General features: G+C 45.0%; 3 protein-coding genes across 3 annotated transcripts; 2 read left to right on the plus strand and 1 right to left on the minus strand.

The window, feature by feature from the left end:
- Nucleotides 1-1,034: 1,034 nt before the first annotated feature.
- On the plus strand, nt 1,035-6,012 carry LOC115423809 (keratin, type I cytoskeletal 13-like). The gene is made up of 7 exons (XM_030140861.1): nt 1,035-1,441; nt 3,285-3,367; nt 3,692-3,848; nt 3,926-4,087; nt 4,278-4,403; nt 4,487-4,707; nt 5,838-6,012. The coding sequence occupies exons 1-7, from the start codon at nt 1,058-1,060 to the stop codon at nt 5,941-5,943; spliced, it is 1,239 nt and encodes a 412-aa protein (XP_029996721.1). The 5' UTR covers nt 1,035-1,057; the 3' UTR covers nt 5,944-6,012.
- Nucleotides 6,013-10,809: 4,797 nt separating this feature from the next.
- On the plus strand, nt 10,810-22,332 carry LOC115424170 (keratin, type I cytoskeletal 13-like). The gene is made up of 9 exons (XM_030141274.1): nt 10,810-10,815; nt 10,968-11,468; nt 11,956-12,026; nt 12,152-12,308; nt 12,565-12,657; nt 21,180-21,305; nt 21,649-21,720; nt 21,932-22,071; nt 22,166-22,332. Exons 1-8 carry the CDS (start codon nt 10,810-10,812, stop codon nt 22,064-22,066), a joined length of 1,161 nt encoding a protein of 386 aa, XP_029997134.1. The 3' UTR covers nt 22,067-22,071; nt 22,166-22,332.
- Nucleotides 22,333-24,702: 2,370 nt separating this feature from the next.
- LOC115424171 (keratin, type I cytoskeletal 13-like) lies at nt 24,703-27,363 on the minus strand. The gene is made up of 8 exons (XM_030141275.1): nt 27,073-27,363; nt 26,501-26,571; nt 26,219-26,375; nt 25,870-25,962; nt 25,649-25,774; nt 25,234-25,305; nt 24,889-25,028; nt 24,703-24,794 (listed from the first exon to the last, which is right to left on the minus strand). Exons 1-7 carry the CDS (start codon nt 27,361-27,363, stop codon nt 24,894-24,896), a joined length of 945 nt encoding a protein of 314 aa, XP_029997135.1. The 3' UTR covers nt 24,703-24,794; nt 24,889-24,893.
- Between the last annotated feature and the right edge of the window lie 610 nt (nt 27,364-27,973).

Consider the following 27,973-nt stretch of genomic DNA (forward strand, 5'->3'; position numbering starts at 1 on the left):
CGGGCGGGGGCTTGGGGGGGAGGACGGGGACGAGCTCAGACATGATTTACTGCAGTCCACCGTAGACATTCACCACATCAGACCCATTCAGTTGTCACTGGTCGACATCAGCTGGACGTAGAAACTTATCAGTAACATGAACTCTGAAACATCTGCTGTGGACATGTTTCATTTTTGTCTTATTTCATTTTTGTTTTGTTTCATCTTTCTTCTGTTTCATCTTTGTTTCATTTCATCTTTTTGTTTCATCTTTGTTTTATTTCATCTTTCTTCTGTTTCGTCTTTGTTTTATTTCATCTTTGTTTTGTTTCATCTTTGTTTCGTTTCATCTTTGTTTTATTTTCGTCTTGTTTTATTTCATCTTTATTTTATTCATCTTGTTTCGTTTCATCCTTGTCTTCATTTGCATCTTGTTTCATCTTTTACATTTTCACTATATGAAAACACGTCGTATGACATTGACCAAACGATCATCTTCTCTGTGTTTTGTTCTTAGATGTTGAACCAAGTCAAACATGTTGTGATGCAAAGATAAACAGTGGATCAAACTAAAGCCTGTTTGGTGGACATCAGAAGCAGAAGGTGCAGATGCTGGTGTGTGTTCTGGGTCCGGGGTCCTGCTGGAGGTCCAGGGTCCTGGTTGGAGGTTTTGGGGTCCGGGGTCCTGGTGGAGGTCCAGGATCCTGTTAGAGGTTTTGGGTCCAGAGTCCTGCTGGAGGTTCTGGGTCCAGGGTCCTGTTGGAGGTTCTGGATCCAGGGTCTTGCTGGAGGTTCTGGGTCCAGGTCCAGCTGGAGGCTCAGATAACACATCTCTGACTCATCTGAAAGTCATGCTGGTTTCGTGCAGGTCTTGGATGGGACATTGTGTAAGAGTGTTGTGCATTCCTGCTGTGGGTTTCATGTTTGTCGGCTGCGGTTGTAGCCTCAGGCACCGGAGGACGGGGGCCGGACCACGACACCCTCCTGGTTTTCAGGGCAGATAAAAGCGTCAGAGTCCAGCCCCCTGTGCATTCAGTCGTCCCAGCCTCCGCAGCAGCAGCAGCAGTGATCCTCCATCATGTCCTTCTACAAGAGCAGTTACGCCTCCCGCCTCGGCAGCGCCAAGCCCAGCAGCGTGTATGGCGGCGCTGGGGGCCGCGACACCCGCATCTCTGCTGCCACCGCCTCCAGGAGCTTCTCCTCCGGACTCGGCATGTCTGCGGGAGGACTGGGAGGAGGTTTCAACCTGTCCGATGCCCTCGATGTCACCGACAACAACAAGAAGGCCACCATGCAGAACCTGAACGACCGGCTGGCGTCCTACCTGGACAAGGTCCGCAACCTGGAGAAGGCCAACGCTGACCTGGAGAACAAGATCAGGGAGTTCCTGGAGAAGAAGACCCAACCTGAAGGACACGACTGCTCTGGGTACAAGGCAGTGATCAGCGACCTGCAGGACCAGGTAGGACCTCCAACCCAAGACCTACAAAGACTAACCCACATACAACCAAAACCAACCCAAGACCCTGAACCTGGTCTGTCAGGCTTCAGCAGGTCCTCATCAGATAGTCTGAGGTCAGGGAGATGAGGACGGAAACGACCAAAAACCTGCGATAAACCACGGTTCAGTCTCAATATGTGATGTCATTCAGTCTTTCATCCAACCTGTTCCAGCTTCTATAAACCAAGAGTCAGCATCACAGTAAAACCGAAGAACACATGATTAAACCATTTATCTGAAAAAAAAAAAACAAAAAAACAATCTGCACCTGTAAAAGAAACTCCGACAAACACAAACCAAACAGAAAGACTCAGTGAACATCACATTTATAAACCTCGCAATATTTATGACACTTGTCAAACAAAGTACGATGTTGGATGAAGGATCCTGTAGCGACTGTTTGTCCTCAAATTTAAATCAACTTAAACGTGACTGAACTTTAGACTTTAACAGAACTCAAATAACCACTGGATGCACCAGGGGTTTGTGGTTTACACAGTTAAAAACACCATGTCCAGACCGTACATGTATTTCAGGTGGTTTATTCACAAGTTTTACAGGCAAAACAACAACCAAGGCCCTTGTACCGTCTGTTTGACTGTGACTGTTAAAAAACCATGGGCCCACCCAGGTACATGATGGTCTGAACCAATAAGAAAAGCAAAACATACTAAAGAATGAAAGCAATAACCATTAAAGTTAAAAAAAAAATTCAAAATATTAAACAAACAAAAAAGCAAACAAGTCAAAAATAAACAATTAGCAAAAAACACTAAATTACTAAACAAAAAAGGAAATTAACTTAGAACAAAAAACTAAACAGACAAAGAGTCCCTACAGATCCTTTGGGGAAACCCAGTGAAACCCAAAAAAACCCAATAAAACCCAGTGAAACCCTTGAAACTCGACCCCTGAGGGCGTTTGTTCAACAATTCCACTTTATTTCTGGATGTTCGTCATCATGTGAAACTCAAACAGAAAACAGCAGAAAGGGGAGATCATGTTAAAACCCAGATTCGATGAAGCAGCTGAAACTGAAGACGCTGCGTTTTGTCTGAACACAAAGCCCTGAGTCCTGAGGCCACGCCCAGAAACAGCGTTTGCATACAAGACCCGATCACCATCTATTCAACCGCCGGAAATTTGCCTTGTGTTTGCATCGTCTCACCTGAACGTCAACAAAACCACGAAACCTCTGCCACTGACCATGAAACACCAGTCTGAACCGGGATGACAGGGACCTGTACGGGTGGGTGGGGCATCAGGGCGTGGTTGATGCATTTTACTGACGGTAGTGAACTTCCTGTTGGGTTTAGGATGTGGATCCAAGAGGCTTTTTGTGCACCTGATTTAATCTGATTTAATGGATTTAGGCCAAACCTCATGCAGGGGCTGAATGTAGCCACGCCCATTCATGTAAACCATCAAATAATACATTTTCCTGATCGCACTAAAGAGAGTTCAGTCCATTCAAACGACAACTTTTGTAGGAGAATAATACTGATGTTCAAGAAGCTTTTCCATTGGTCAGTGTTTGATAATGAAAGCATTCAATAGTACAGCGTCATCTGCATTTGTCATGATTCTGGAGCTGTTTTTAATGCAGATAATACAGTTTATCCTCCAACGAATCTGCAACATTAGGGTCAAACTGACTCCATTTTACCTTGGGGGGGTGGAGGGGGCGCAATAGAGCTGTAGTTTATCACATCCACATCCATTTAGTCCCATGTTTCAGTCCCATGTTTCCATCTCATGTTTCCATCTCATGTTTCCTGCTAATCTCGGTTCTTCTGTGTTTCAGATCCTCGATGCCACCCGTACAAACGGAGGTCTGTACTTGCAGATCGACAACGCTAAGCTGGCCGCCGATGACTTCAGGGTCAAGTATGTAAAACAGGAAGTACATTCACAGGTTTAAGAACTGAAACCTAGAAACGACTTTAATTAATCATCAATTGCTTCTTAAAAGTGAAAATGCAAGCTTTTCTTTGTCGTATCTGGTTTGAAGTCAGTTTGTCATCATTTCCTGATGTTTTATATCAGACACCACACATAAATATTAGAGGAAGTTCATCCTGATGGTTTCCAGTCATCTGAAGATTTTTACAACTAATTCAAAACATCGTCCAAACTTAAATCCTCTGACTGATTCTTTTTCTCCACCTGTGTTCTCCTGCTTCTTTCACCATCAAACTCATTTGTGTCCAGGTTCGAGAACGAGTTGGCCATGAGGCAGTCAGTGGAGGCTGACATCGCCGGGTTGAAGAGGGTTCTGGATGAGCTGACACTGGGTCGATCCGACCTAGAGATGCAGATCGAGGCTCTGAAGGAGGAGCTGATCATGTTGAGGAAGAACCACGAGGAGGTGAGAACCAACCTGATGGAACCAGGGTCCTGAAGGTGACCTCCTGACCTTAACCCTTCCCTGGTGTCATCCTGCAGGACATGCTGGCCATGCGCAGTCAGGTGGGAGGTCAGGTCAACGTGGAGGTGGACGCCGCCCCCCAGGAGGACCTGACTGTCATCATGGCCAACATCAGAGAACACTACGAGAATGTTGCCGCTAAGAACCAAAGAGATCTGGACAGCTGGTTCCAGGCCAAGGTGAGTCCTGTCCTAGACCACCACGGAACCACGTACATGTTTGGTTCCAAGTGGTTCTGCTGTTGTTGTTGTTTATCTGAAATAAACCGTAAACAAAGGTCAACAAGGTCACGGTTCTTATCCCCAATAGTCCGGCGTCGTCTGCAAATATGATGAGTTTTGAGCAGGTTCTTATTTTCGTTCTTTCCAGACCGAGGCACTGAATAAGGAGGTGGCTGTGAGTACAGAGAACCTCCAAACATCACGTTCTGAGATCACAGAGGTCAAACGGACACTTCAGGGTCTGGAGATTGAGCTCCAGTCTCAGCTCAGTATGGTTGGTCCACTTCCTGTTCCAGATGTTCTTCAGTACCAGACTCTGTGAACATCCATAACCTTCTCTTCCTCTCTGGTTCTTAGAAAGCGTCTCTTGAAGGAACGCTGGCCGACACCCAGAGCCGGTTCGCCTCCATGTTGGCGGCGTACCAGAGGCAGGTGACGGCTCTGGAGGACCAGCTGGCCCAGCTCAAAGCTGACCTGGAGCGACAAGGACACGAGTACCAGATGCTGCTGGACCTGAAGACCCGACTGGAGATGGAGATCGCAGAGTACAGGAGGCTGTTGGACGGAGAACTGATGAGGTCAGTACTGAACACCCATCCACACCAAACCGGGTCACATCCACCCACCGACACCAAACTGGGTCATATCCACCCACTGACACTAAACCGGGTGACATCCACCCACTGACACCAAAGCAGGTCACATCCACCCACTGACACCAAAGCAGGTCACATCCACCCACTGACACCAAACCAGGTCACATCCACCCACTGACACCAAACCAGGTCACTTCCACCCCACCGACACCAAACCGGGTCACATCCACCCACCGACACCAAACCAGGTCACATCCACCCACCGACACCAAACCAGGTCACATCCACCCACCGACACTAAACCAGGTCACATCCACCCACTGACACCAAACCAGGTCACATCCACCCACTGACACCAAACCAGGTCACATCCACCCACTGACACCAAACCAGGTCACATCCACCCCACCGACACCAAACCAGGTCACATCCCACCCACTGACACAAACCAGGTCACATCCACCCACCGACACCAAACCAGGTCACATCCACCCACTGACACCAAACCAGGTCACTTCCACCCCACCGACACCAAACCGGGTCACATCCACCCACCGACACCAAACCGGGTCACATCCACCCACCGACACCAAACCAGGTCACATCCACCCACCGACACTAAACCGGGTGACATCCACCAACAGATTTAGTTTGTTTTGTTTATATAATAATAGAAAACAATGATTTTTAAAAAAATCTTATATTTCATAATAAATTATAACATATTAACATATTTGTACAAAAGATTTTTTTTAGACTCAAGTGAAGTTTTAAAGACAAAACAATGACAGTTTTGTAGTTTTGAAGTATTGAAATATATTCAAGTGTTTACTTTATGATTTTATTTTATTTATTTATTTATTTATTTATTTTTACATATGTTGAGTTTATAAAATTTAGAGACAATGTAGTAAATTAATATTTTCCTCTCTTTTAATGAGAATAACCCAAACAGTTGAACTGACTCTTTTCATTTCTATTTGCTTGTGAATATTGAGATCATTGTTTGAATTAATGACTGTTTAATGTTCATCCTGGTTTTTAGTCTTATTTCAGTGTTTATTTTCATAGAACCTGAATCTAACAGAACATTCTCCTCTGTTCTCTGACAGCGCACCTGCTTCAGCTCCAGCTTCTACGACTCGCAAAGTGTTGATCGTCACCAAAGAGCTCGTGGATGATGAGGAGGTCAGCTCTGAAACCCAGGAGGCGGAGTGAATGTCAGTCCAACGTCTGTGGAAACCACCACACAAACACAAATAAAACCGTTCTGATGAACCAAACACATGCCTGTCAATGACTTTACTTTAGTTCCACCAGCTGAAACATACAAATGAGACGGGATTCAAGGTTTTAGAACAAAAAACATGAAAAAAGAGAAAATAACATGAACCCGCAGCATTAAGATTCATTCAGCTTCATTTAGTGAAATGAAACAGGATGAAACAAGTGGTTCCAGGCAGAGCCATAGAAACAGAGTTACGACACACTGTGATGTAGCTGCTCTGGTGATCACATGGTTCATGTAAACCAGAATCGTTCCAAACAAACCTAGTGCTGTCATGTTCTTCTGTGGGACAGACAGCAGTGGGTGTGTTATTGACGGTAAATCTAAAATAAACCCCACCCACACACCCAGCACACACACAATAAGGCATTAACCTCAGGATAGCGGACAGGCTAACTTAGCATGTTAGCATTATCACACACAAAACAAGGCATTAACAACAGGATAGCAGAAAGGGTAACGTAGCATGTTAGCATTATCGCACACACAATAAGGCATTAACCTCAGGATAGCAGACAGGCTAACTTAGCATGTTAGCATTATCACACACAAAACAAGGCATTAACAACAGGATAGCAGAAAGGGTAACGTAGCATGTTAGCATTATCGCACACACAATAAGGCATTAACCTCAGGATAGCAGACAGGCTATCTTAGCATGTTAGCATTATCACACACAAAATAAGGCATTAACCACAGGATAGCAGAAAGGGTAACGTAGCATGTTAGCATTATTGCACACACAATAAGGCATTAACCTCCGGATAGCTGACAGGCTAACTTAGCATGTTAGCATTAGCACACGATAAGGCATTAACCTCAGGATAGTATACAGGCTAACTTAGCATGTTAGCATTAGCACACACACAATAAGGCATTAACCACAGGATAGCAGACAGGCTAACTTAGCATGTTAGCGTTAGCGCACACACACAATAAGGCATTAACCACAGGATAGCAGACAGGCTAACTTAGCATGTTAGTATTAGCACACACAGAATAAGGCACTAACCACAGGATAGCAGACAGGCTAAGTTAGCGTGATAGCATTAGCACACACACAATAAGGCATTAACCACAGGATAGCATACAGGATAACTTTGCATGTTAGTGTTAGCACACACAATAAGGAATTAACCACAGGATAGCATAAAGGCTATCTTAGCATGTTAGCATTATCACACACACAACAAGGCATTAACCTCAGGAAAGCTGACAGGCTAACTTGGCATGCTAGCATTAGCACACACACAATAAGGCATTAACCACAGGATAGCAGACAGGCTAACTTAGCATGTTAGCATTATCACACACAAAATAAGGCATTAACCACAGGATAGCGGAGAGGCTAACTTAGCATGTTAGCATTATCACACAAAATAAGGCATTAACCTCAGGATAGCTGACAGGCTAACTTAGCATGTTAGCATTAGCACACACATGATAAGGCATTAACCCCAGGATAGCAGACATGCTAACTTAGCATGTTAGCATTATCACACACAAAATAAGGCATTAACCACAGGATAGCAGAAAGGGTAACTTAGCATGCTAGCATTATCACACACACAATAAGGCATTAACCACAGGATAGCAGACAGGCTAACTTAGCATGTTAGCATTAGCACACACAGAATAAGGCACTAACCACAGGATAGCAGACAGGCTAAGTTAGCATGATAGCGTTAGCACACACACAATAAGGCATTAACCACAGGATAGCATACAGGCTATCTTAGCATGTTAGCATTAGCACACACAATAAGGTATTAACCACAGGATAGCAGACAGGCTAACTTAGCATGTTAGCATTAGCACGGACCATAAACTCAGTAAAATTCACAACATTATCAAACTTAAACTCACCAGAATTCTTCTTGGATGAGTTGAATCTTTCAAACGCAGTGACAGAAGTTTGTCCTCCTTTAACTCATGAATAATAACTTTAATGAACTTTTATTGATCAGAGATCAGCTCTACAGTAACTGTCCTCCTAATGATCACATGACCTCAGCTGACAAACTGAACCCAACACCAGCAGGTTCAACAGAACAACTCCAATCCAGCCCATAGAACCACATTTGGACTAACAGTACCTTCCCTTAGAGCAGGGGTCACCAACCTTTTCTCTTCTGTGAGCTACTTTTACCTAATGAAGTTGCCGGAGGGCTACTCTAATTTAGCAACATTTATTTACATAGCTATTTTCCATACATACACATTTTGTATCATATGTTTGTAACATTGTGCTCTTCATTTATTTTATTTATTTATATATCTTTGTTTTAACATTTACAATACTTAAAAAGTGTTAATATGAAACTGTTATTTTACTTTAATTAAGAAAATCAAAAGTAGAAAAAAAGAAATACAAGCATTTGCATGCTGTATTCCTAAAGATTTTAATACTATGTCAAAAATTATGAAATGGAACAATCCTGCATATTTTTATAGAATTACTAAAAAACAAATAATACACACCTGTATGTGCATTTTTAATACTTTGAAATTGTGAAAAGGAACGTTGTCACTCACACAATAAAACTTCACCAGCATGTGCTGCTGTTTTTCTGAAGGATTTGACCTTTTCTAAATTCACATATGCTGTCAAAACATATTAATTAAAACCAGAACTTTGTGCACATAAATCCACCATCCCCGTCACTTCTACAGTCATCATACTGGAGTCAAACGCAGAGGCACCTGTTCAGGTCCGACTGCAGCTGTCTGAGCGCATGCGCAGATAGTGTACATCTGTTTGCGCTTGTCCAGGATGTGAACCACTTTACTGATGTCTCTGTTGAAGCGCTGGCCTTGGACAGTTTACTGAACATGGACTGTTGTTTTTGGACTTTAGTTTTCAGCTCTTTTACCTTCTCTTCACGGAGGCTGATTCCCACCGGAGAATCTCCAGAAAAGTTGCTGTGAACTTTGGTGAAATTCCGCTCCACGTTGCATCTTTTACTGACTTCCAGAACGCGCCACAGATCACACACACACACACACACACACACACACACACACACACACACACACACACACACACACACTCATCTTTCATGAAAATAACTCCCTGACTATATTCAGCCCACATCGTTGGGGGCTGAACCCACTATCTGCCTGGCATCTGGCTCATCCTGGGCCCTGCCCCTCTCCAATGACAGGCAGCAAACCAGCGCTAAAGTTTGATTGACAGCTAGTTGACCGTTTCATCTCGGGAGGGGGACACTTGTAATTTTGATTGGGTGGAAGTTTAGACCTGTTCTACCAAATGATGAATCAACTTTGTGTTCTTATATTAGTGACCCTTGGCGAACCACCGGTAGATCGCGAGCAACATGTTGGAGAACCCTTTTTAGAGCAGGCCTGCGGGCGACCGGGTGCCCGCGGGCACCGTGATGGTGAGCCCTGCCTTAGAACCTCCATCATTGTAGTTCTAGTGGTTCCATGTGAACAGCTGGACCAGTCCAACTATGGAACTATAGGACTACAGCTGAAAATTCAACAGAACCCTTGAATCAGATAAAAATGGATCCAAACTCTAACACAGACCAAAGAAAACAGAATTTACAACAGAAATGTCACTAATACAGGAAATACACTGGATCAGTGGAAGATGACCATATCTGATCAACTTAGAGCTGGAGTTGATAGATCAGAGCAGATTCAATGTTTGGAACTACTGGCCCCATCTCCAGAACCAGGAAGGAGGTCCATATTTCGTCCATCTTTTTTTTTTTACAACAGGAGTTCTACTATTTTCTACTACTTTTTACTAGTTTCTACTATTTTTTTTTTACTAGTTTCTACTATTTTCTACTGTTTTCTACTATTTTTTAGTAGTTTCTACTAGTTTCTGCTGTTTTCTACTATTTTCTATTTTTCAACTATTTTTTCCTGTTTTCTACTTTTTTTTATTAGTTTCTACTGTTTCCTACTGTTTTCCATTTTCTATTTTCTACTATTTTTTGTAGTTTCTACTGTTTTCTACAGTTTTCTACTATTTCCTACTCTTTTCTACAATTTCTTCTCTTTTCCACTATTTCCTACTGTATTCTACTGTTTTCTACTAGTTTCTACAATTTTCTTCTCTTTTCTACTGTTTTCTACGATTCCCTACTATTTTCTACTATTTCCTACTATTTCCTACTGTTTTCTACTATTTTTTTCTAGTTTCTACTATTTTCTGCAGTTTTCTACTATTTTTTACTGTTTTCTTCTCTTTTCTACTGTTTTCTACTATTGCCTACTGTTTTCTGCTGTTTTCTATTTCCTACTGTTTTCAGACATGTTCTCAGTCAGTATAAACTGCTGTGAAATGATCAAACATCAGTATTTTTTCCTGCTGTTTTTTCATGAATCACTTAAACTTCAGTCCTGCTTAAATCAACCAAACATTCCATCAGTTTCAGGACTTTAACCCTTTAAATGTCCATTTAATGATCTGAAATATTACTGATTTATTTCAAAAAACACCAAAAATTCATTGGTTCTTTTAAATAAACAGTAGGGGGTGGGGCTTTGGTGGTTACAAGTGAGCGGTGCAGGTGCAGACGTTAATATAGACGTGAGTTCAACTAGAGAACCATAAATAATAGACAGTACATAAACGGACCTGACATCAACTTCTGCTGCGTCCATTAAACTGACTGATGCTTCATGTCATCAACACTAACGTGGACATTTGAACAAACGCAGATCTGCATCTTCTAGTTTTGAACCCGATTCTGAGGACGCCTTCATTGGAGTAAACATCTGGACTATATGTTGGACTTTAACCCGGGCTTTAAGTCCTGATGGAGGTTTGTTCTTCTGTGGTGGAAGTTCTACTTCTTGAATGTCTCGTGACCAAATAAGGAGAAGTTTTACATTTTGTCAGATGTTCTGACTGTGAACTTGAACTTTGAAATCCAGGTGATTGTGACATCGTCCACACCCGTTGATTCGTCTGCAGATTAGTCACATTGAAGACGGAACACTGGAACCCAAAGGGAAGTGGTTTTCTGAAGAACGCCCTGAATGCCCTGAAGCTGGACCACAAAGCCCCGCCCACCAACCTCTGGTCTTTAATAGGAGAACATGGGACATCAGATCTTCAGTGTCTCTGCAGTGGAAACTAAACATCATCATGGGCAACTGCGAGACATCCCAATTCACCGCCATTTACGGAGGAAATACAATCTACGGTCATGGAAACATTGCCATCGTCAACTACAACACGACCATCAACCTTCGTTTGAGGAGATCCGCCGGCTTCTGTCCTCCATCCAATGAGGAGTTCTCGGTGCAGACCCTGGACACCTGTCTGCTGGACTACCTGTCCACCGTGCGCTCCCTGGAGGACGCCAACGCCGAGCTGGAGCTGAAGATCAGGCAGTGGGTGGAGAGCAGTGGAGACTCCGCCTCCAGAGACTACACCACCTGCTTCCAAACCATCTCCATCATCAGGTCCAAGGTGAGTCCAGTCCACAGACACAACAGACCCACATCCACAGACACACAAACCCACACATATACACAGCAGCATGTGTTGAAGCTGATTCCAACCATTGGCTGCATTTAGTCTGTGTGATGGAGCCACACCTTTAGAACCGAACCAGATTTAGACACAAATATGTAGGAAGAGATTTGAGGTCGTACAAAAAGTTATGAGTCAAGAAAAGTTTTTCCACTATTTCAGTTTATAATAAAAAATAAAAGTGGATGGAGGTCAGAGCCCTGGGGAACACCTGAGGAGACAGAGGAGTGTTGAGCTGAAACCAGACCCAGTTGAATATAGTGAGAGTGAACAGAAGGATCTGAAGGAACCAGAGGAGGGGCACTAGAGTCCAGGACATAGACCTGCTTGGACTTTCACCTGGAATAAAGACATTATGGAGTTGAATCATTGGAAAGATCAGAGGAGGATGTGGTTGTCTGATTTGTGTGTTTGTCATCTGCAGATCCAGACCGCCGTCCAGGTGTACGGATCCATGGGTGACGCCCAGACGGCTGATGAACCCCTCAAGAACAAGTGAGTCCAAACACAGGTTATTGGAGTAGAAGACCACTCCGCTTTCAGATGTTTGTCCTCGTGAGTTCACATTTGTTGAGATGCTGCAGTTCGGTTCATCCTCACCTGTGGTCGTCGTGTTGCAGGAGTGAGAAGGAGCCGGCGGCGCTGCAGTCGCTGGAGGCCGACGTCGCCGAACTGAAGATGATCCTGGACCAGCTGACACAGACCAGATCCGACATGAAGACGCAGATCCAGGGTCTGGAGGAGGAGCTGAAGATCCTCAAGAAGAACAACCAGGAGGTGAGTGGATGCCGTCCCACAAAACCTGGACCCACAGGACAAACTGACCAAAGCCATGAGATGGAGATCAGGAAACATCCTGAGAGACCAGGTTTAATGACAATAGAAGGTCACAACTTCCACAGATGAGCTTCATCCATGTGGACCAGTTGGACCTAGTCCTAGTGTCTCCTAGACTTTCCAGCTCTAAAACCCTGTGTCCCAGAGCCATGGGTTCACATTCCATAGTGTGACTTATGTTCCATCCATCCCACAGGTGGACCTCACCAAGGCCATGGCCCAGAACGCACAACTCCACGACACCATCTACTCCAAAAACCAGAAGGACCTGGAGGCCTTCCAGGCCAAGGTACCCACATGACCTCACTTCCTGTGGTGGCAGACATTATTAGACGTCAACGGGCCCCAACGGATTCAACCTGTGGGTTTGTTGGTTTTGTGCAGACCCAGGTTCTGAAGGACAAGGTGGTGGTCGGCATCCGGACCCTGCAGACATCTGGGTCTGAAGTCACCCAGGTCCAGTCTACTCTGCAGTCTCTGGAGACCCAACTGCAGTCCACCTTGGACACGGTGAGCATCGCAATCCACAGGAAATGACAGGAATCAGGTCAGTAGGTGTGTGTCCACGTCCAGTAGAAGAAGTGAGGCAGCTTCAACCAACAGTCAGTCAATAAAGGCAACATTTAGTGGAAACAGGCTGAAGGTCCAAAGGAGCTCCAAACATTAGGAAGTGGAGTTCAAGCTGCAGCGGCCATGATGGGCCCTCACACCTTTGAGCGTCACACCTCCATGGTGGACTTCCTGTTGGGTGGAGGGTTGGGCTGGTCTGCAGGACTGACCTGCTCTGTGGACCTGATGACCACAGTAAAGGTCAGATGACTGAGGCTTGATGATTGGTGTGTTTCCTCTACAGGAAGTGTTGGAGGGAACTCTGGCTGAAACCCTGAGCCAGTACGGGGGGCAGCTCAGCGGATACCTGACCCAGGTAACACATGGAACCTGCATGGACCAGATCAGACACAGGACCTACTGAGTCTGTGCAGTAGAGACCAGGAGGCGGGGCATGGGTGCTGCCTTCCAGCTGTCACTCATTGTGTGGCGTCCGTCTGTCCAAACAGTCTGTGATACTGGGACACAGTGAGTGTCCACGCCTCCTTTGGTTCAATCTTCTTCTCCTTCTTCTTCTTCTTGTCTTCCAGGTGACCATTCTGGAGGAGCAGCTGGTCCAGCTCAGGTTGGACCTGGATCTTCAGGACTACGAGTACAAGAAGCTGCTGGACACCAACATCCATCTGGAGTCGGAGGTCGCCGAGTACAAAAGGCTTCAGGGCTGAAACAGGTGACCACACCCACACTGGAAACACTGATCAGTGATTGGTTGAATGAGGAGCAGCTGGGTGGGTCTGCTGTAATGTCTTCTGGTTGGTCCACAGCGTCTGCAGCTCCACAAAGACCCAGGAGGAGGTGGTCTGTGGGTAGGTGGTCTCCTCCACTGCCTCCACGCCCACTACCGGCACCGACGGCCAATCAGCGGTGGCATCTGAGTCACATGACCTGTGACACAACCAATAACCTGAGAGTCAATAAATGGGTCCATAAATCCACTGTGTGTCTGAGTTTGAGTTGATGTTTGGTGTCGTTCATCACTTTGTCTGCTCTGGTCTCACACTGAATAAAACACAAACCTTAGAGTCCACGGGGTCCGGGTGAGTCCAGGTGGGTCCACGGGGTCCAGGTAGGTCCAGGTGAGTCCATGTGAGTCCATGTGAGTCCAGGTGTTAGAGCTGGATCGGACTCATCTCATCTTGTATGTGTCTATATTCAACTAGAAAATGAATCTGATGATGTCCATGCTGATCAGATGTTTTTCAGTCGTTGGTATAGAAAAACTGGAAATGGGAAATTAGACCAAACACGTTATTTTATTGTGAATGTACAACAAACTGTGGACACAAACAGTAAATACTGTTGTTCTAACCAGACTGAGTCATGGTCAGGGGAGAATATTCAAATTTACAGTTGGGGAGGCAGTGAACATACAACCCTTACCCTGACCCCTGACCCCACTGTGAGTCTGCGTTTGAGTTGATGTTTGGCGTCTTTCATCACTTTATCTGCTCTGGTCTGTTGGTGATGCTCGCCCCCCTGTGGACAAACACTGAACTGCATGAATAAAAACCCTGATGCAGAGGAGGTTACTCTGCTATTCTGTTCCATCTTTACTGTGTCAGATCTGATTTTCATTGATGTCATCGTATATTCATAGATATTCACAAAATAATCAACGAATTGAACAAAATAAACAAAACAATCAACAAAATGAAAAAAATCCATCAAAATTAACAAAATCAAGAAAATATATTAAAAAAAAAGAACAAAATTGTCAAGAAAATGAACAAAATAGCCAATAAAAATTAACAAAAATCTAGAAAATATTTAAAAAAAAAAAAAAAAAAAAAAAAATTAATAAAATGAACAAAAAAATCAATAAAATGAACAAAAATCAACAAAATAATAAATAAATTGAACAAAGCCACCAGTGTGAATCCAGTCCGGATCATAAACCTGGACTGAACAGCAACAGATTTACTGAAAACCATCCAAACAAACTCAGCAGGACTAAGTCTGATCAAACTAAAGCCATTCCAAACCATTCCAGACCATTCCAAAGACAGGTGTGACAGTTACCTCAGGGGTTTGGTCTTCAGGCATTCATGCAGATGTTCGGTCCAGTTCCATCATCATCATCGTCGTCATCGTCATCATCATCATCATCATCATCATCATCATCATCATCATCATCATCATTAGCCCATAGAAATCTGTGAAGTTCTGGACCAACATGAAGATCTGGAATAGAGTGGCAGGTGTTCCTCCTGGTCCTCCAGAACCTCACCTGGACCTGGATCAGAACTCAGGAAAGTAGACGATGGTTCCACTCAGAGATAGAACCATTACTGGTAAAATAATAAACTGTGTTCAAATTCCAGATGGTTCTTAATACCGTTTAAATCCTAATGATCATTAAACTGTTTAATTACCAACGTTTGAAAAACTGCTGGTGATCGTGTTCATTTCCTGGAGAAGCCGCAGAACTCCAGACGCACACGTTCATCCATGAAGACGTGGACGAAGGCACCTGCGCAGACACACTGTGTTGAATATGTTCGTGAGCACATGTGGTTGGTAGATGGGCTCCATAAACAGTGCCAGGGTCTTTGTGTTCCACCTGTTCCATCTGTCAGACCACATCTACTCTGTGAATCTAAACCAGGGGTCTCAAACATGTGGCCCGGGGGCCAAATGTGGCCCACCAAAGGTTCCAATCTGGACTGTTGGATGTTTTTGCAAAGTGCAAAAATTCCAGTCTTGAATTGAATTAAGCAAAAAAAACAAAAAACAAAAAAAATAGCTTGAATTAAGGAAAAATGTTGAATTAAGCAAAAAAATTGTTGAATTAACAATTTAAAATTTTTGTCTTTTTTTTTGGTGCAAAAAATAACATTAAATTATGAAAATATTTACATTTACAAACTATCCTGAAACAATAAAATGTGAATAATCTGAACAAATATGAACAACCTGAAATGTCTAAAGTAAATTAAGCACAATTTTAACCATTTCTGCCTTACTAAGTGTTTTGGGTCTTTGTAGAGCTGATCCATAATGCACAAGTAGAAATGATAAGTTGAGGCAGAATATTGTTAAAATTGTACTGATTTTTCTTAAGAATTTTCTTTTTTTTTCAGGTTTTTCACATTTTTTTTGTTTGGATAGTTTATAAAAGTAAATATTTTCATAATTTAATGGTTGTTGTTTTTTTTACACTAAAACAAAGACAAAAAATTGCAGTTGTCATTATTTATAGGTTATTATGTTATTATTTTATTGGGTCAGCCCACTGGAGATCAAATCAGACTGAATGTGGAACCTGAAGGAAAATGAGTTTGAGAGCCTTATTCAAAGCTGTTCTGGGTTCTTTTCTACTGTTGTCCCAGTGCAGTTCTTCTTCAGTCCAGAAGGTGTCATCTTTAAGGCCCATTTGTCTGTTTGGTGTTCACATGTTCATATTTAATGGTTCTCAAATTGAAAGGACATTGGACCTGTTAGTTTATAGGTTTTTTTATCATTAAACTTGGTTCCATTATTTCAGTGTGTGTATCAGGACTGTTGGATCTTTTTCAGCACATTTCAATGATACCACCATAATAATGAGAACTAATAAGTTTGGTCACAATAACTGTGGTCTGAACTGGTCCTATGGTTCCATGTCTAGTTCCACTTCAGGAAACCGTGGAGAACAGGTCAGAGAAGACATGAGGTCACACCTGAGAATGCCAATGTTCACGTCAACAAACTCTGATAAACATGTAAACATTGAATTCTAAAGGAAACAAATGTGGTCAATAATGACTAAGGTCCTTCACCGTTGGTCCTGGTTCTCCATTCTCTGGTTTTTCTTCTTTTCATCTTCATTCCGTTAAATCATCTCTAGTTTCCTGTTGATGCTTTAGAATCTGCCACTTCTTCAGGACCGTTTACGTCGTAATAATGCTTTCAATCATTAGACGTAGCCGTGGTGCATTCAGAATCCTCCTTGAGGCAAGTAGTCCTGGGTCAAAGGGGAACCGGGTCAGACCGGGGCAGACCAGGTTCTGTGGTCTTCAGTCCAGGTTAAACTGACGTCACTCAGTTCCGTTCATTGTCGACTGAATGATTATTAAAGGGTGAATGTCCCCTGTAGACATGTGTTCACTTCTATAGAAGCTAGTGGAGGTCAAAGGTCAAACCCCCCCTGGTGGCTGCTGGGGGGGGTCCACATGTCCTACTGGTCAGTTTAGTGAAGGTGGACAGTAAACTGGACCAAACAGACCAGTGAATAGAGCAGTTCCAAACAAGATTTGGTCTGGTTTGGTCTGTTTGACCTGGTTTGGCCTGGTTTGGTCTAGTTTGACCTGGTTTGGTCTTGTTTGACCTGGTTTGACTTAGTTTGGCATGGTTTGGTCTGGTTTGACCTGGTTTGGCCTGGTTTGGTCTGGTTTGACCTGGTTTGGTCTGGTTTGGCCTGGCTTGACTTGGTTTGGTCTGGTTTGACCTGGTCTGGTCTGGTTTGATCTAGTTTGGCCTGACTTGTCCTGATTTGTCCTGGTTTGACCTGGTTTGACTTAGTTTGTCCTGGTTTGGTCTGGTTTGACCTGGTTTGACTTGATTTGACTTGGTTTGGTCTGGATTGACCTGGTTTGGCCTGGCTTGGTCTGGTTTGACCTGATTTGGTCTGGTTTGACCTGGTTTGGTCTGGTTTGGCTTGGTTTGGTCTGGATTGGCCTGGTTTGACCTGGTTTGGTCTGGTTTGACCTGGTCTGACCTGGTTTGGTCTTGTTTGGTCTGGTTTGACTTGGTTTGGTCTTGTTTGGCCTGGTCTGACCTGGTTTGGTCTTGTTTGGCCTGGTTTGGTCTGGTTTGACTTGGTTTGACTTGATTTGACCTGGTTTGACTTGGTTTGACCTGGTTTGGTCTGGTTTGGCCTGGTTTGGCCTGAATCCACCTGGGTCAAACTCCTGGCCCTTTCATGTGTTGGACACAGACATGGTGTCAGTCTGAGCTCCAGTCCTTCATGTGTGTGATGTGGAAGCTCCGCCCACTTGACCTTTGACCTGTGCTTCTGTGGAACTGGGGCGGGGCTGCGTTGGTTGGAATGATGACACATGCTCTGAACACCACTTCCTCGTGTGTCACAAACTGTTTGGGTGCAACAGCGATGGCCTCATCTAGTCGCACATGCTCAGTTCAGCCGTTCTACTGTGTTCCTCTGAGAACCCTAACCCTTGACACAGTCCGTCCGTGTTCTACCTCTGATCCGGGTCCACGTGGCTGAACCTTCAAAACCACATCCGTCACCACGGTGCACTCGCACTCCCCTGATTGGTCTGTCAGTCCACCTGTCAATCAATCTGATGGGGTTTTACTGGTGGGTGCTCCAGGCCCAGCTCCTGGATCTCAGTCCTACTTGAACCCATGAGGACCTGGACCTGGACCTTCAACATGTAGTGGACACGTGAACAGAACCCTGAACCCAACAGGAAGTCCACCGGTTTGGGTTCAATGTTCTGTTTGGGTCCATTTGGACCATTTGGATCTATTAGACTGACTTCAGATCAGCTCAGTTTCATCTGTCAACCTTTACATTTAATGCTCATCAAAACCACCACTTCTGATTGGATGGTGTTTCCATGGTAACGCCCCCTCCTGCAACTCATCCAAAAGAACCCCCATCAGCAGGAAGAAGACAAACAAACGGACCTGAACAGACCGACAGAAGATGAAAGGGCTGTAGGAGACTGAAGCACATGAAGCCCACAGGAAAGACAGACGGAACATCCAGGTTCAGTTGGGTTCCTGACATTGGAACCAGATTCCCACATTGGACTGAAGTTCTCCAGGATGGGTCCAGTGGTTGGTTCTGCTTTGATGTCAACTTCCAGCGGTTTCATGGTGCGAACATTAGATGAAGATGACCTGAGCTTCAGTCCGACAGCTGAAACATCCTTCCAGGGCCTCACTATGGACCTGAAGTCCCATTGGACCTGGTCTCAGCCTGGACCTGGACTGGATTTACACTTAACACTGAAACATCTGCTGAAACATCAACTTTTGCTGCGTCCATTAAACCAACTGATGCTTCATGTCGTCAACACTAACGTGGACATTTGGACAAACACAGATCTGCATCTTCCAGTTTTGAACCTGATTCTGTGGACGCCTTCATTGGACTAAACATTTGGACCATATGTTAGACTTTAACCCGGGATTTAAGTCCTGATGGAGGTTTGTTCTTCTGTGGTGGAAGTTCTACTTCTTGAACGTCTCGTGACCAAATAAGGAGAAGTTTTACATTTTGTCAGATGTTCTGACTGTGAACTTGAACGTTGAAATCCAGGTAATTGTGACATCGTCCACACCCGTTGAGTCGTCTGCAGATTAGTCACATTGAAGACGGAACACTGGAACCCAAAGGGAAGTGGTTTTCTGAAGAACGCCCTGAAGATGGACCACAATGCCCCGCCCACTACCCTCTGGTCTTTAGTAGGAGAACATGGGTCATCAGATCTTCAGTGTCTCTGCAGTGGAAACTAAACATCATCATGGGCAGCTATCAGTCGTCAGAGGTTCATATTGCCTACTATGAAGGAAATAAACTGAAAAACAGCCGGAACATCATCCTTGACAAGTACAATCCTGAAATCACCATCCGCTTACGGAGATATGCTGGCTTCAGTCCTCCATCCGATGAGAAGTTCTCGGTGCAGACCCTGGACACCTGTCTGCTGGACTACCTGTCCACCTTGCGCTCCCTGGAGGACGCCAACGCCGAGCTGGAGCTGAAGATCAGGCAGTGGGTGGACAGCAGTGGAGACTCCACCTCCAGAGACTACACCACCTGCTTCCAAACCATCTCCGTCATCAGGTCCAAGGTGAGTCCAGTCCACAGACACAACAGACCCACATCCACAGACACACAAACACACACATATACACAGCAGCATGTGTTGAAGCTGATTCCAAACATTGGCTGCATTTAGTCTGTGTGATGGAGCCACACCTTTAGAACCGAACCAGATTTAGACACATATGTGGGAAGAGATTTGAGGTCGTACAAAAAGTTAGTAGTCAAGAAAAGTTTTTCCACTATTTCAGTTTATAATAAAAAATAAAAGTGGATGGAGGTCAGAGCCCTGGGGAACACCTAAGGAGGCAGAGGAGTGTTGAGCTGAAACCAGACCCAGTTGAATATAGTGAGAGTGAACAGAAGGATCTGAAGGAACCAGAGGAGGGGCACAAGAGTCCAGGACATAGACCTGCTTGGACTTTCACCTGGAATAAAGACATTATGGAGTTGAATCATTGGAAAGATCAGAGGAGGATGTGGTTGTCTGATTTGTGTTTCTCATCTGCAGATCCAGATCGCCATCCAGGTGTACGGATCCATGGGCGATGCCCAGATGGCTGATGAACCCCTCAAGAACAAGTGAGTCCAAACACAGGTTACTGGAGTAGAAGACCACTCCGCTTTCAGATGTTTGTCCTCATGAGTTCAGATTTGTTGAGCTGCTGCAGTTTGGTTCATCCTCACCTGTGGTCGTTGTGTTGCAGGAGTGAGAAGGAGCCGGCGGCGCTGCAGTTGCTGGAGGCCGACATCGCCGAACTGAAGATGATCCTGGACCAGTTGATGCAGACCAGATCCGACATGAAGACGCAGATCCAGGGTCTGGAGGAGGAGCTGAAGATCCTCAAGAAGAACAACCAGGAGGTGAGTGGAAGCCTTCCCATAAACACTCTGGTTTTGACCAACTCTACATGTAAAGTGTCATGAGATAACTTTTATTATGATTTGGCGCTATATAAATAAAATTTGATTGATCGATCAATCAATCGATCGATTGATTGATAAAACCTGGAGCCACAGGACAAACTGACCAAAGCCATGAGATGGAGATCAGGAAACATCCTGAGAGACCAGGTTTAATGACAACAGAAGGTCACAACTTCCACAGATGAACTTCACCCATGTGGACCAGTTGGACCCAGTCCTAGTGTCTCCTAGACTTTCCAGCTCTAAAACCCTGTGTCCCAGAGCCATGGGTTCACATTCCATAGTGTGACTTGTCTTCCATCCATCCCACAGGTGGACCTCACCAAGGCCATGGCCCAGAACGCACAACTCCACGACACCATCTACTCCAAAAACCAGAAGGACCTGGAGGCCTTCCAAGCCAAGGTACCCACATGACCTCACTTCGTGTGGTGGCAGACGTTATTAGACGTCAACGGGCCCCAATGGATTCAACCTGTGTGTTTGTTGGTTTTGTGCAGACCCAGGTTCTGAAGAACAAGGTGGTGGTCGGCATCCGGACCCTGCAGACATCTGGGTCTGAAGTCACCCAGGTCCAGTCTACTCTGCAGTCTCTGGAGACCCAACTGCAGTCCACCTTGGACACGGTGAGCATCGCAATCCACAGGAAATGACAGGAATCAGGTCAGTAGGTGTGTGTCCACGTCCAGTAGAAGAAGTGAGGCAGCTTCAACCAACAGTCAGTCAATAAAGGTAACATTTAATGGAAACAGTCTGAAGGTCCAAAGGAGCTCCAACCATTAGGAAGTGGAGTTCAAGCTGCAGCAGCCATGATGGGCCCTCACACCTTTGAGCGTCACACCTCCATGGTGGACTTCCTGTTGGGTGGAGGGTTGGGCTGGTCTGCAGGACTGACCTGCTCTGTGGACCTGATGACCACAGTAAAGGTCAGATGACTGAGGCTTGATGATTGGTGTGTTTCCTCCACAGGAAGTGTTGGAGGGAACTCTGGCTGAAACCCTGAGCCAGTACGGGGGGCAGCTCAGCGGATACCTGACCCAGGTAACACATGGAACCTGCATGGACCAGATCAGACACAGGAGCTACTGAGTCTGTGCAGTAGAGACCAGGAGGCGGGGCATGGGCACCGCCTTCCAGCTGTCACTCATTGTGTGGCGTCCGTCTGTCCAAACAGTCTGTGATACTGGGACACAGTGAGTGTCCACGCCTCCTTTGGTTCAATCTTCTTCTTCTTCTTCTTCTTGTCCACCAGGTGACCACTCTGGAGGAGCAGCTGGTCCAGCTCAGGTTGGACCTGGATCTTCAGGACTACGAGTACAAGAAGCTGCTGGACACCAACATCCATCTGGAGTCGGAGGTCGCCGAGTACAAAAGGCTTCAGGGCTGAAACAGGTGACCACACCCACACTGGAAACACTGATCAGTGATTGGTTAAATGAAGAGCAGCTGGGTGGGTCTGCTGTAATGTCTTCTGATTGGTCCACAGCGTCTGCAGCGCCACAGAGACCCAGGAGGAGGTGGTCTACGGGTAGGTGGTCTCCTCCACCGCCTCCACGCCCACTACCGGCACCGACAGCCAATCAGCGGCGGCATCTGAGTCACATGACCTGTGACACAACCAATAACCTGAGAGTCAATAAATGGGTCCATAAATCCACTGTGTGTCTGAGTTTGAGTTGATGTTTGGTGTCGTTCATCACTTTGTCTGCTCTGGTCTCACACTGAATAAAACACAAACCTTAGAGTCCACGGGGTCCGGGTGAGTCCAGGTGGGTCCACGGGGTCCAGGTGGGTCCAAGTGGGTCCAAGTGTTACAGGTGGATCGGACTCATCTCACCTTGTATGTGTCCATATTCAACTAGAAAATGAATGTGATGGATGTCCACACTGATCAGATGTTTTTCAGTCGTTGGTTCAGAAAAACTGGAAATGGGAAATTAGACCAAACACGTTATTTTATTGTGAACATACAACAAACTGTGGACACAAACAGTAAATACTGTTGTTCTAACCAGACTGAGTCATGGTCAGGGGAGAATAATCAAGTTCATAGTTGGGGGGGCAGTGAACATACAACCCTTACCCTGACCCCTGACCCTATCTCACATACTTATTCCTGGGGTACTGTTCTGTCCTTCTTTTCTGTTCTCTCGGACTGTCCTTTGAAACTTACTGTGTTGTTCAGATGTTTTAAATAATGATATTAAAAGTAATAAAACAGGGTACAGAATAGGTTCCTCCACGTTCCTATAGGTTCCTACAGGTTTAATTTTAGACTTTTAAAGACCTTTTTTAGACTTAGAACAGAATTTAATGTACAGTTTACAGTCAAACTTGAGAACCAAAGGCCTGTTGTTCACTTTTGAGTCGACCTCTGTCTCTGTGCTAATCCAAACTGAACCATGTTAGCTGAATTTATACTAATCCAAACTGAACCATGTTAGCTGTATTTATACTAATCCAAACTGAACCATGTTAGCTGTATTTATACTAATCCAAACTGAACCATGTTAGCTGTATTTATGCTAATCCAAACTGAACCATGTTAGCTGTTTGTCTGCACCACACAAAAGCACACCAGTTATATCTGAACCAGGGAACAAACATTAAACAGATCTGTGATTCTGTCGTTGGTATATCAGGACGTGTTTAACTCTAGTATCTAGAGTCCATGAAACCTCTGCTTTTAGGCTCAGACTATAATTGAACTTTATTTGGACGTTGATTTTTGACACTTGGACATTTCAGACACATTTAAACACAACAAATAAAAAAACACGTTTCGGGAAGAATAACGTAAAGCCGACCTTATCAAATGGAACAACTATGAAAGATTGTTAATGGTACTGAATACAACATGTGTCTGCTCCTACAGCTCCACCTACTGTTCAACTACTGGAACGTGATGTGTTCAGGTCCAGTGGGATTCCTCTGGACTCACAGACATCAATGCCCTGAAGAACCACGTTTTCACTGCACACACTCACTTCCTGTTTCAGGGTCACATGGTTCCTCCTAGCCCCGCCCCTTTATGAGACTGACAGTGGATCCTGAACCTGGTTTAAACCAGGCCTCTCAATCTTAAATCAGTTCAGTTCAGGTTCCACATTCAGACCAACAGGATCAAAAACAGGTCCAAACAGTCAAATAAGAACAGAATAAGGATAAATAAGGACAAGTACAGACTTTGATCTGTGTTTCAGTTCAGTTTGTTCAGATTATTCACATTTTTAAAAGATGCTTTGTAAATATAAACATGTTAATGTAATTTTACTTTTTTTTTACGCTTAAACACAGAAAACTTCTTTTGTCGGTAACACCTTCTTTTTAATGTCTTTCATTTCTTTTTAATGGGTTTTAAGTCTCTTTTATAGAGTTTTTAACTTCTTTATAATGTGTTTTTATTATTATTCTGTTTTTACCTTTTCTTTTTTTATGGTGAAGCTTCATTTTATCAGGTTCTAAACTTTTTTTAAAACTTTTTAAACATTGTTCATTTAGTTGACTTCTTTTTAGTGGGTTTTAACATTTTCATAGGTGTTTTGACCTTTTATTGGGTTTTGAACTTTAAATTTCTGGTCCGTATGTTTAATATGTTTCCTTTAAAGGTTTAATCTGGTTCACCCTTAAGTAAATCTGGACCTGTTTTCTATGTTTGACATTTCTAAGGACACTGTGACGTTAAACTGACATGAGACACATATTCTTAATCTACGTTCATCCGTCAACAGGATGTTCAGGTCTGTTCTGGCCACGCCCACTGAGCAAACAGGAAGTCAAACTCTTCAGATCTTTGGTTAAAATGCATCATTTCAGTAAATAAATACGTTTGGTTGAAGTTTATCAGGTGAATTCATGCAGTTCAGTGTTTGTCCACAGGGGGGCGAGCATCACCAACAGACCAGAGCAGACAAAGTGATGAACGACACCAAACATCAACTCAAACTCAGACACACAGTGGATTTATGGACCCATTTATTGACTCTCAGGTTATTGGTTGTGTCACAGGTCATGTGACTTAGACGCCGTCGGTGCCGGTAGTGGGCGTGGAGGTGGTGGAGGAGACCACCTACCCATAGACCACCTCCTCCTGGGTCTTCGTGGAGCTGCAGACGCTGTGGACCAATCAGAAGACATTACAGCGGACCCACCCAGCTGCTCTTCATTCAACCAATCACTGATCAGTGTTTCCAGTGTGGGCGTGGTCACCTGTTTCAGCCCTGAAGCCTTTTGTACTCAGCGACCTCCGACTCCAGATGGATGTTGGTGTCCAGCAGCTTCTTGTACTCGTAGTCCTGAAGATCCAGGTCCAACCTGAGCTGGACCAGCTGCTCCTCCAGAGTGGTCACCTGGTGGACAAGAAGAAGAAGAAGATTGAACCAAAGGAGGCGTGGACACTCACTGTGTCCCAGTATCACAGACTGTTTGGACAGACGGACGCCACACAATGAGTGACAGCTGGAAGGTGGCACCCATGCCCCGCCTCCTGGTCTCTACTGCACAGACTCAGTAGGTCCTGTGTCTGATCTGGTCCATGCAGGTTCCATGTGTTACCTGGGTCAGGTATCCGCTGAGCTGCCCCCCGTACTGGCTCAGGGTTTCAGCCAGAGTTCCCTCCAACACTTCCTGTGGAGGAAACACACCAATCATCAAGCCTCAGTCATCTGACCTTTACTGTGGTCATCAGGTCCACAGAGCAGGTCAGTCCTGCAGACCAGCCCAACCCTCCACCCAACAGGAAGTCCACCATGGAGGTGTGACGCTCAAAGGTGTGAGGGTCCATCATGGCCGCTGTAGCTTGAACTCCACTTCCTAATGGTTGGAGCTCCTTTGGACCTTCAGCCTGTTTCCACTAAATGTTGCCTTTATTGACTGACTGTTGGTTGAAGGTGCCTCACTTCTTCTACTGGACGTGGACACACACCTACTGACCTGATTCCTGTCATTTCCTGTGGATTGCGATGCTCACCGTGTCCAACGTGGACTGCAGTTGGGTCTCCAGAGACTGCAGAGTGGACTGGACCTGGGTGACTTCAGACTCGGACGTCTGCAGGATCCGGATGCCGACCACCACCTTGTCCTTCAGAACCTGGGTCTGCACAAAACCAATAAACACACGGGTGGAATCCATCGGTGCCCGTTGATGTCTAATAACGTCTGCTGCCACTGGAAGTGAGGTCATGTGGATACCTTGGCCTGGAAGGCCTCCAGGTCCTTCTGGTTTTTGGAGTAGATGGTGTCGTGGAGTTGTGCGTTCTGGGCCATGGCCTTGGTGAAGTCCACCTGTGGGATGGATGGAAGACAAGTCACACTATGGAATGTGAACCCATGGCTCTGGGACACAGGGTTTTAGAGCTGGAAAGTCTAGGAGACACTAGGACTGGGTCCAACTGGTCCACATGGGTGAAGTTCATCTGTGGAAGTTGTGACCTTCTATTGTCATTAAACCTGGTCTCTCAGGATGTTTCCTGATCTCCATCTCATGGCTTTGGTCAGTTTGTCCTGTGGGTCCAGGTTTTGTGGGACGGCATCCACTCACCTCCTGGTTGTTCTTCTTGAGGATCTTCAGCTCCTCCTCCAGACCCTGGATCTGCAGCTTCACATCAGATCTGGTCTGCATCAGCTGGTCCAGGATCTTCTTCAGTTCGGCGATGTCGGCCTCCAGCGACTGCAGCACCGCTGGCTCCTTCTCACTCCTGCAACAAGACGACCACAGGTGAGGATGAACTGAACTGCAGCAGCTCAACAAATCTGAACTCAAGAGGACAAACATCTGAAAGCGGAGTGGTCTTCTACTCCAGTAACCTGTGTTTGGACTCACTTGTTCTTGAGGGGTTCATCAGCCGTCTGGGCGTTGCCCATGGATCCATACACCTTGATGGCGGTCTCGATCTGCAGATGACAAACACAAATCAGATAACCACATCCTCCTCTGATCTTTCCAATGATTCAACTCCATAATGTCTTTATTCCAGGTGAAAGTCCATGCAGGTCTATGACCTACTGGTCCTGGACTCTAGTGCCCCTTCTCTGGTTCCTTCAGATCCTTCTGTTCACTCTCACTATATTCAACTGGGTCTGTTTTCAGATCTACATTCCTCTGTCTCCTCAGGTGTTCCCCAGGGCTCTGACCTCCATCCACTTTTATTTTTTATTTTAAAATTAAAATAGTGGAAAAACTTTTCTTGACTCATAACTTTTTGTACGACCTCAAATCTCCTTCTAAATATTTGTGTCTAAATCTGGTTCGGTTCTAAAGGTGTGGCTCCATCACACAGACACAGACTAAATGCAGCCAATGGTTGGAATCAGCTTCAACACAGGCTGCTGTGTATATGTGTGGGTTTGTGTGTCTGTGGATGTGGGTCTGTTGTGTCTGTGGACTGGACTCACCTTGGACCTGATGATGGAAATGGTTTGGAAGCAGGTGGTGTAGTCTCTGGAGGCGGAGTCTCCACTGCTGTCCACCCACTGCCTGATCTTCAGCTCCAGTTCGGCGTTGGCGTCCTCCAGGGAGCGCACAGTGGACAGGTAGTCCAGCAGACAGGTGTCCAGGGTCTGCACTGAGAACTTCTCCACGTTGGTGGGAGGACGGATGGCGGCGAATCTACAGCTGCGAACGGCCCTACAGATGTTTCCGTGGTGATTGCCACTGATTTGGATGTTGGATGAATGATTCCCCATGATGAGGTTTTTCTTCTACAGAGACTCAGAGAAGACAAAGACCAGCTGGTGACTGCTGCTTTTAAACCCCAGGGTCTGGGGGGGAGGGGGGGGCACATGGATCAGGTGGAAACTTACCAGAAACGTCACCCTTCACTGGAACCCATGTCTGGACCTCAGCCTTTGTAAACTGTGACTCATAAGGAAACATTCCTGTATTTGCTTCAGTAAATAAAACTCTCTGGTTCCACAGAACTTGGTCTGGGTTTGATAAACCTGCCGGGTCAACGGGTTGGGTCGATAAACATCGGTTATCTGGAAGCAACAAGCGTGGATGAGTACCGTGGAATGGACCTCTGATCATACAACCGAAAACGCCTTATTTGTTTTTTTCCACCAGATCTTTACTTGGACATTTTCTCCTACATCATCAGAACCAGAACCAAACAAAAATTAAAAGACGTAGAAAATATATACTCATGAATTACATTATGAAAACAGTCAGAGGTTAATTAATGAACAATGAAAATAGATGAGTATAAAATCTACATCATAGTTCATGAAGTCCTGAATAAATGATGTAATATTTTCCCTTTAATGGTCCGAGTTTCTGTGCTTGTAGAAGGTAAAT

Source organism: Sphaeramia orbicularis, chromosome 8 (assembly GCF_902148855.1).
Source record: "Sphaeramia orbicularis chromosome 8, fSphaOr1.1, whole genome shotgun sequence".
Lineage (NCBI taxonomy): Eukaryota > Metazoa > Chordata > Actinopteri > Kurtiformes > Apogonidae > Sphaeramia > Sphaeramia orbicularis.

What these genes read in the sequence shown, in the direction of transcription:
- LOC115423809 (XM_030140861.1), top strand. Translation starts at nt 1,058, where the DNA reads ATGTCCTTCTACAAGAGCAGTTACGCCTCCCGCCTCGGCAGCGCCAAG. An exon ending in ACAGCTGGTTCCAGGCCAAG is followed by an intron (nt 4,088 to 4,277) that starts GTGAGTCCTGTC and finishes CGTTCTTTCCAG; the next exon opens with ACCGAGGCACTGAATAAGGA. An exon ending in TTGGACGGAGAACTGATGAG is followed by an intron (nt 4,708 to 5,837) that starts GTCAGTACTGAA and finishes GTTCTCTGACAG; the next exon opens with CGCACCTGCTTCAGCTCCAG.
- LOC115424171 (XM_030141275.1), bottom strand. Translation starts at nt 27,363, where the DNA reads ATGGGGAATCATTCATCCAACATCCAAATCAGTGGCAATCACCACGGA. An exon ending in TGCAGTCCACGTTGGACACG is followed by an intron (nt 25,306 to 25,648) that starts GTGAGCATCGCA and finishes TTTCCTCCACAG; the next exon opens with GAAGTGTTGGAGGGAACTCT. An exon ending in TCAGCGGATACCTGACCCAG is followed by an intron (nt 25,029 to 25,233) that starts GTAACACATGGA and finishes CTTGTCCACCAG; the next exon opens with GTGACCACTCTGGAGGAGCA.
- LOC115424170 (XM_030141274.1), top strand. An exon ending in TGGAGGCCTTCCAGGCCAAG is followed by an intron (nt 12,658 to 21,179) that starts GTACCCACATGA and finishes GGTTTTGTGCAG; the next exon opens with ACCCAGGTTCTGAAGAACAA. An exon ending in TCAGCGGATACCTGACCCAG is followed by an intron (nt 21,721 to 21,931) that starts GTAACACATGGA and finishes CTTGTCCACCAG; the next exon opens with GTGACCACTCTGGAGGAGCA.